We start from the raw sequence: 8,526 nt of genomic DNA on the forward strand, positions 1-8,526 counted from the left end.
CGGACCGGAAGTGGACCGATCTGCCCCCAGGGGGGGCAGAAGAGTCTTTGCAAAAATTCACCCCCAGGGAAGCGACCCTTGCCCAAGGGGTCGCTTCCCATATCAATATATCAAAATTCCCTGGTGTCTAGTGGGCTTTTCTGCCCCCCCCCGGGGGCAGAAACGGACCGGAAGTGGACCGATCTGCCCCCAGGGGGGGCAGAAAAGTCTTTGCCAAAATTTAACCCCCAGGGAAGCGACCCTTGCCCAAGGGGTCGCTTCCAAATTCACCATTACGACATCCCTGGTGTCTAGTGGGCTTTTCTGCCCCCCCTGGGGGCAGAAACGGAACGAAAGTGGACCGATCTGCCCCAGGGGGGGCAGAAAAGTCTGTTACAGTATTGTCCCCCAGGGAAGCGACCCTTGCCCAAGGGGTCGCTTCCCAAATGGCCGAATACAACATCCTTGGGGTCTAGTGGGGGCATTCCTGTCCCACGATCGCGACGCTGTGCGCGATCGTGGAACAGGAATGCCCAGCATTGAGACATCAGGGGAGAGGAAATACTCTTTCCTCTCCCCCGATGCCTCAAGGCCCTGGAATTCCGCCCCCCCCCCCGCCACACTGCAGCAAAACACCTACCTTCCTCGTTGGACGCGCTGGAAGAAATGAATTCCAGCGCGTCCAACGCTTCCTGATGACGCCAGCGCGCGCTGTGCGCGCTGACGTCACCAGGAAGCGTGGGGGGGCTCGGGGGTGGCAGCGGAAACTCTTCCGCTGCCATCCCCATCTGTGGGGGCACGATCGGTGCCCCAGGGGGGGAGCGCCAGCGCTTCCCCCAGGGGCTGTGCTCATGACGGAGCGGTTCCGTCATGAGCACAGCTCAACCGATGCTCATGACGGAACCGTTCCGTCATGAGCATCGAAGGGGTTAAATACACTGGGATACTTAACCATCAACGACTTACTGAAACTTTCGCTGTCATGCACCACTAAGACAGGGTCCGACCTGCTAGGATCCAGTTTTATTCCTAGGTCTCCCTGGTCCATCCATGATAATACGGACGGTCCCACAGCAGATACATAGAGTTTGCAGATTGACTCCCTACCTTTGAACGCAAATTTCAACTTCCTAAATCCACACACTTCAATTGGGTCCGCTGTGAATATTTTAATGGAGATGTCAGCCTTATCTAGTTGTTCTCCCAATCGAGGTACGAATTTCTCCTTCCATACCTCATTGTTCACGATGGTATACGGTGAACCTGAGCCAGCAACAATGTTCATCTCAATACCACCAATTGTCATATTGCAAACTGGTTTTCTTGTACAGCACTTGGTTTTATCATTAACACTTGAAATACAGTTGTCATCAACATTTAACACGAATGCATCTATAGCATCATCCTCCGATGTGTTCGTGTTGCATGTCTCATCATTTTCAATTAATTTTATTGAACTGGTGTTCCTTCTGTAGCACACCTTCTGAAAATGCCCCACCACGCCGCAGCATGTACATTTTACATCACGTGCAGGACACTTCCTGTCATCAGCTAGGTGATTGCTGCTGCCGCACCTGTAACAGCGCCATTTGCTGCTGAATTGTGACCTGTCTTGCGTAGGTTTGTAATTCCTGTAATTCCTCTTAGTCTGACTATACTTTTTTGAGTCAGAAATTTTATTTACAGTACTTCCCTCACTCTTTTTTTTGTTCTCCGCAATGACTGCTTTCGCACATCGACCAGTAAGTTCAGCTTTCTTTGCAATGTCAATGATGTTCTGTGAAGTGTACTCCCCTTTTGCCCACAGATTGTCCTGGATATTGCTGTTGGACCCTTGCATGACAATTTGATTTCTAATAAACTCATCATGTAAGTCTCCAAAACGGCAGTTAAGGGCTACATTTTTTAATGCAGTTACATAGTCATCTATTGATTCCTCTTTGCCTTGCTTTCTGTGAAAACATGTATATCTATCCACCCCCACGCAAACTGTGGGTTTGTAATATGTGTTCAAGTCGTCAATAGCATTTTCAAATACGTCCCCCTCACTTTCACTCCTAGTTTTTTTGTTTATGCTATTGTATACTTTTATTCCGCCAGCACCCAGACTATGTAGCAGGATTTTTAATTTTTTCTCAGCCTTAAAGTCATCATCATCTTCAAAATTCGAAATATAATTCATGAAATATTCTCTCCATTCCTCCCACTTAATTTCCGGTTCTCCCTTACCAGGAAGGAAAGCTTGAGGAGGTGTAAGATTCCACAAATAACCAGAAGCCATGCTTGTCTGACGATCTTTACCACACTGTAATGTCACTGATAACTATGTTTGCCTTAAGTTTTTTTATGTGTTCCTTTTTCTCTCAAACATCACTGCGTAAGTCAGGTGCGAGAACAAAAATTTTTTTTTTTTTTTTTTTTACCAGCTTCAGAATTTTGGTTTACTCATATCACTTACTGAGGCCTTGTATATATTTTCTTTTATTAAAGGAGTACATTAACATTTTTCCCTTCAAGATCAGCTCAGTGTCCAGCAATTTATTTTGTAACTCCCATTACTACTTTACTATATTTCACCAATTTATTTTGGATTTCCTTCCCAAACACTCCACAAGTACCTTGTAATCTGATTTCCTCGTATCTGCGCCTCCCCGCTCCGAGCGATCTCCTTCCTGAGAAGATTCCGATCGCCCGACGCTGTGGATCGCTTCCGTTACAATCAGTGTCTCAAGGAGAAACCAGTGGAAATGCTGAGGTTTTTTTTCAAAATGGCCGCCAATACGTAAGCACGTAGCGCGTTAATTTGCGCACGCAGTCAACAGCTGATTTTTCAAAGTTGTTCGTGACTCGTCACCTTCAACGTCAGAGTGGTTTTCAGTCAGAGTGTTGAAGCCGTTAAACAGTTGTAACGGTAGCCTCTTTCGCAACAATCCTGACAGGAATTAAAAATTTGCGAACATACGTGACAAGAATTTTCAATTCTATTAAGGACAAGGAGGCGAGGATTATGCTTTCTCATTTCTTTACTAGAAATGCTCAGCAGCCAATAAAAACACAGTATATATACAATAAAAAACTACAATACCCATAAACACCAGGGTATGACATGTACAACCATAGAGTCTGCCATATAAAAGGACATATAGCAAGAACAACGTCCTCTTTCTTTGGTGAGGAGAACAGTTCAAAATAACAGGAAACAGTTCAAGAAAAACGATGACCAAAAGGAGGAATCCGCCATCAGCAACAGCAGAAGTCCATAACGAAAACACGCAGCACTGGAAGGCCGCCGGACACTGGGAGCAGAAGGCGAGCGGATGCAGAAGAAGCCAGAAGAAGCTGTAACCTCATCACTTTGGGTCAGAACCTGAAAAGAGACAGACTGCCGTAAAACACATCCCATATAATAAAATATATATAAAGGGGGGGGGAAAAAGTATCAGAGAACAATAACTTATCAGAAGAAATATACAATGCATATGCAAGAACATCAGTATAAATGCAAAATAAATATATATATCAGAAAAACATAATGGGTGGGATAATCCTCGCCTCCTTGTCCTTAATAGAATTGAAAATTCTTGTCACGTATGTTCGCAAATTTTTAATTCTATGTCAGGACAGGAGGCTCCGATTATGCTTGTTCAAAGCTTATCCACCACAACTGAGGCTACCTGATAAATAGGTTTATAATAGAAAGATTTAAACATGGAATCAGAGGACCAATCTGCCGCCTTCATAATGTCAGACAAAGTAACACCCATTGAAAAAGCTTTAGAAGCCATAGCTCCCCGTGCCGAATGAGCACCAAAAATGGACACATCAATGCCGGCCTCAGACATAAGCCAGCGAACCCACCGAGCTAAAGTAGCCGGGGTCACAGGGCGAAAGGGCTTCTGCAAAGCAATCAACAGTTGACCCTGCAAATCTGTACGTAAAGAAGCAGTACATACCTCGTAATCCTTGACGCATTGGACCACACAAAGGTTGGGACGGAGAGGAAAAGAAGGATAGGAGATCAGAGAAGTATTTGTTTTAGTACGACGGGAGAGTCGAAAAGTGACACCCTCAGGGGTAAAAGAACGACCAGCTAAGTCTAGTGCTCGAACGTCAGACACCCGTCTGCAAGAAACTAGACATAACAACATTGTGAGCTTGGCCGACAATTGTTTGCGGGAAAGCAAGGAGTTGGAAGGCCAGGAGTCCAAAAACCTCAAAACAATGGATACATCCCATAGAGACGAGTATTTAGGACAAGGAGGACGCGTCAGACGTATACCCTTGAGCAATTTAATAATCAAAGGATGTTCACCTACAGGTTTCCCATCAAGAGGACAGTGGCCTGCTGAAATAGCAGAACGGAAATTGTTAACCGTTCGATAAGCTAAGCCTGAAGAAGCAAGAGACGCTAAAAAATTAATAATTATAGAGACATCCGCAGAAACGGGATCAGCCTCCCGTTGAACACACCAATCACACCATCGTTTCCAAGAACCTGAGTAGCGTTTGAGTGTTGGGTGCCCAAGAGTCACTGATGAATTTGCAAGCGTCGCGAGAAAGGCCTGGGACCGACCAACGGTCCCCGAAAGTCGCCAAGCCAGAAGACGGAGAGCGCCTGACTGGATCAGGGGATGCGGATTCCCGAGAGGGTCCAGCAAAAGATTCCATTTCTGGGGAAGAAGGATCGGCACCGCACAAGACATTTCCAGGAGAACTGGGAACCAAGGCTGAGCCCTCCACAGAGGAGCTATCAGAATTAGCTCTGAATGATAACGCCTTGTGCGAGCCAGGACTCTCGGAATCATCATGAACGGAGGAAAGGCGTAGCATAGAAGGGCAGGCCAGATTTGGAGAAATGCGTCCGTGGCCAGGGCTTCCGGATCCGGTCTCCAGCTGAAGAACCGGGGAAGCTGCGTGTTGAGGCGAGAGGCAAACAGGTCGATGTGACTCTGCCCCCAAAACCGACGGAGAGAGCGAAAGATGCGAGGATGAAGCCTCCAATCGCTGAAATCCCGAAGGTGACGCGAATGCCAATCCGCAATCTGATTGTTGCGGCCTGGAAGATACTCGGCAATAACTGTGATCTGCTTTTGTAGACAAAAATGCCAAAAATCTTTGGCGATCTCCGCCAAGAGCTTGGACCTCGTGCCGCCCAACTTGTTGACATAACGAACTGCGGATACATTGTCCATGCGGAGAAGAATGCAACAATTGGACCGAAGGGGCGTGAAGCAACGAATCGCAAAGGATCCCGCCAGGAGTTCCAGACAATTGATGTGGAGAGACAACTCCTGAGGGGACCAACGACCCCCCGTTGAAATGGGACCGCACCGGGCTCCCCAGCCCCACAGGCTGGCATCGGACTCTATTACCATTTCCGGGGAGGAACCGAACAGGGCTTGCCCATTCCAGGCTTCCATGTGGTCCAGCCACCACTGCATCTCGCATCTCGCTTCCTCTGAAAGAGGAATCTGATCGGAATAACGAAGACCCTGCTGTAGATGACGGATCTTCAACCGTTGTAATGCCCTGTAATGGAGGGGACCCGGGAAAATCGCCTGAATTGAAGACGCCAAAAGACCGACTACACGAGCTATGGATCTCAATGATACAATCCGATTGGAAATAATCGAAACCAATTCCCGTTTCATGTATCGAATCTTCTGAGTGGGTAAAAGAAGCTGACAGGTCAGAGAATTGATCTGGAAGCCTAGAAAGTCCATCACCTGAGAAGGAATGAGGACCGATTTCTGCGGATTCACCAGAAATCCCAGAGATTGTAAAAGATCGATCGTCCACTCGAGATGTAAGATCAATTTGTGCGGACAATCTGCCATGATCAGAATGTCGTCCAAATAAATGATCATGCGGAGACCCCGAGCGCGCAAGTGTTCCACCACTGGCTTCAGAAGCTTGGTGAAGCACCAGGGCGCCGACGAGAGGCCGAAGGGGAGGACTTGGTATTCGAACCAATTCCCCTGCCACAGGAACTGGAGAAAACGCCGATGTGGCCTGAATATTGGGATTGACAAATAGGCGTCTTTGAGATCTAGACGAACCATCCAATCTCCCGCTCGGAGAAGATCTCGCAAAAGATGGATGCCCTCCATCTTGAAATGGCGGTAAACCACTCCGCCGTTGAACTCTTTTAGATTGAGGACCAGACGGAAACCGCCCCCTCGTTTTTGAACTAGAAACACCGAGCTCACAAACCCTTTTGGATGGCGGGTAGTATGAAGAATAGCTCCCTTCGCAAGAAGGGAGTCGATCTCTGAAGAAATGATCTCCTGATCCTGTAGAGAAAATACCAGTGGGGTGGGAAGGAGGGATTGATGTGTGGGTTGGTAAAATTCTATCTTGTAACCCTGAACAGTTTCGAGAACCCATGCATCGTTGGAGATTAACTGCCAATTGTGGAGAAAAAATTGGAGTCTTCCCCCCAAAACCACTTCGGTAAAAGGAATCAGCCTCACCTGAATTGTTGGAGTCGTGGTGACCCCCTTGTTGTCCTCCGAAGCGACCTCTCCGGAACTGTCCCCTCCCTTTGCGGGAGGGATAGAAGTTAGAACGGGTGGTAAAACCGGAATCCTGTCCACCTCCGCTGTGGGACTGAGAACCCCGTTGAGAGTTCTGTTGTGATCCTCGGCCGAACGAACGTCCCCTAAGACGTCCGGCCTTTGCAAAAACCGGCCGAAACGCCCGCCGTAGCGAGGCTTGGGCTTTGTCAAGGCCGCTGAAAGTGGCCACAAAATTCGAAAGTTCTTTAAGGAACGGCTGACCAAATAAGAGCCCCTGGGCCAAGGGACCGGCTTCTGAAGTGGAAAGCTCCGCAAGCCTGGGATCCAGGCGGAGAAGGATGGAGCGACGTCTTTCACATGAAAGCGCACAATTGGCATTGCCCAATTGACAGATGGCTCTCTGAGCCCATTCAATGAGTTCGTCAGGGTTAACGAGTGCAGAAGACTCTTTAGCCAGAACGCCCAAATCTAAAATTTTAGTGAGAGGCCCCAATAAATCTAATAATTTATCCTGGCAAGAACGCCAAGATCTGTCCAATCCTTTTTTAGGATCCCTAGCGTACTTTTTAAGATAAGTGACCATGGTTGGGTCAACCTCCGGGGTCTCAGCCAGATGGTCTGCCAAATCTGGACGAGGGCACTCGGATCTGAGGCGTGCCCGGACGTCTTTATCAAAAGGCTGGCGAATGTGTGATTGTACATAATCCGCCACTGCTGGGGAAGGCAACCAAGAAGAAGAATGGGGGTGGAAAATTTCTGACGGTTCAAAAGTTAGAATGGGAGGATTGGAAGGAGCGTCCACAAAATGCTCCTTGCGAGCCTTTTTTCGAGGAGGTGGATCAAATTCTGAAGAAGAAGAAAGAGCATCATCTGCATCAGGGTCATGGAGAGAAGAAAACGAGGTCCCAGCTGACCCCCTAGTGGAAGCTGTGTCCGATGACAATGTCTTAGCCAATCTCTGAAAATCTGACCTGTGAGGATTAACAGGGGACTTTGACGCACGGGCAGGAGGTAACCAACCCTGTTGCTGTGCGTAAAGAGACAAATGCCGTTTCAGAGGATTAATAGCGCGCACAAGCGCTTTATTCACAGAATGTTGCACCCCTTGATCTAGTGCTTCAACTAAATCCTGCTCCAAAGAGTCAGAAGGATCCTCCTCAAAATAATATTCCTCCTCAAAATATTCTTCCATGTTGACACAAAGCAACAATATTCAATGCCCACAGGAGAAATAAGAATCAATAGTGGCCAAAGGCACAATGCAGGGGGAGTGGAAAAACCCCACAGCAAGCCAAAGTGTAGATAAAATATCTAAACACTCAATAACAAATTTAAAATGTGGAGGGAGGGCTTGCTGGCAGAAAAAACTAGCACTCTAGGCAATGCCTATGCAAATTTTACTACCCAGAAGGTTTAAATCCGAAACTGGGCGTTATGAGGGGCAAATACCGAGGCTGTGGGCTCTGTGCGCTGAAAGCGTGCAGTCTGACAGGAGAAATATCACCTGAAAACAATGAAAATGGCCGCCGCGCATGCGCGGTAACGGCCGCCTGGTAATTAAATATTTGGAGCACTCTCAGCGTTAGCGCGAGCCTCCAAGCCCCTATCTCCCTCTCCACACGATAAAAACTTGTTTTAAACACGGGCGCGAAGCGCCCAACAGGAAGGTGAAACCACACGCTCCCTGCACGGTAACAAGCGCAGCGAGCGATAAGGAGAAACCAACGCGAGCCGGCAATTGAAACTATGGCAACAATAAACAAACGCGCATTAGCGGTTACAAATAGTATTACATTAGCGAGCAATATGTAAACAAGCTACCAAATACACTTTGCATAAATGGATAAACAATAGGAAAGAAGGACTTAACTGGCTGCGGAGCAGCAAAGAAAGAGGACGTTGTTCTTGCTATATGTCCTTTTATATGGCAGACTCTATGGTTGTACATGTCATACCCTGGTGTTTATGGGTATTGTAGTTTTTTATTGTATATATACTGTGTTTTTATTGGCTGCTGAGCATTTCTAGT

General features: G+C 47.4%; 1 protein-coding gene across 1 annotated transcript; it reads right to left on the reverse strand.

The window, feature by feature from the left end:
• Positions 1-3,094: 3,094 nt before the first annotated feature.
• Positions 3,095-8,082, reverse strand: LOC146871931 (uncharacterized). The gene is made up of 2 exons (XM_085599795.1): positions 6,453-8,082; positions 3,095-3,346 (listed from the first exon to the last, which is right to left on the reverse strand). The coding sequence occupies exons 1-2, from the start codon at positions 7,687-7,689 to the stop codon at positions 3,330-3,332; spliced, it is 1,254 nt and encodes a 417-aa protein (XP_085455921.1). The 5' UTR covers positions 7,690-8,082; the 3' UTR covers positions 3,095-3,329.
• Positions 8,083-8,526: the final 444 nt, after the last annotated feature.

This window comes from Triturus cristatus, chromosome 1_1, assembly GCF_964204655.1.
Source record: "Triturus cristatus chromosome 1_1, aTriCri1.1, whole genome shotgun sequence".
Taxonomy (NCBI): Eukaryota; Metazoa; Chordata; class Amphibia; order Caudata; family Salamandridae; genus Triturus; species Triturus cristatus.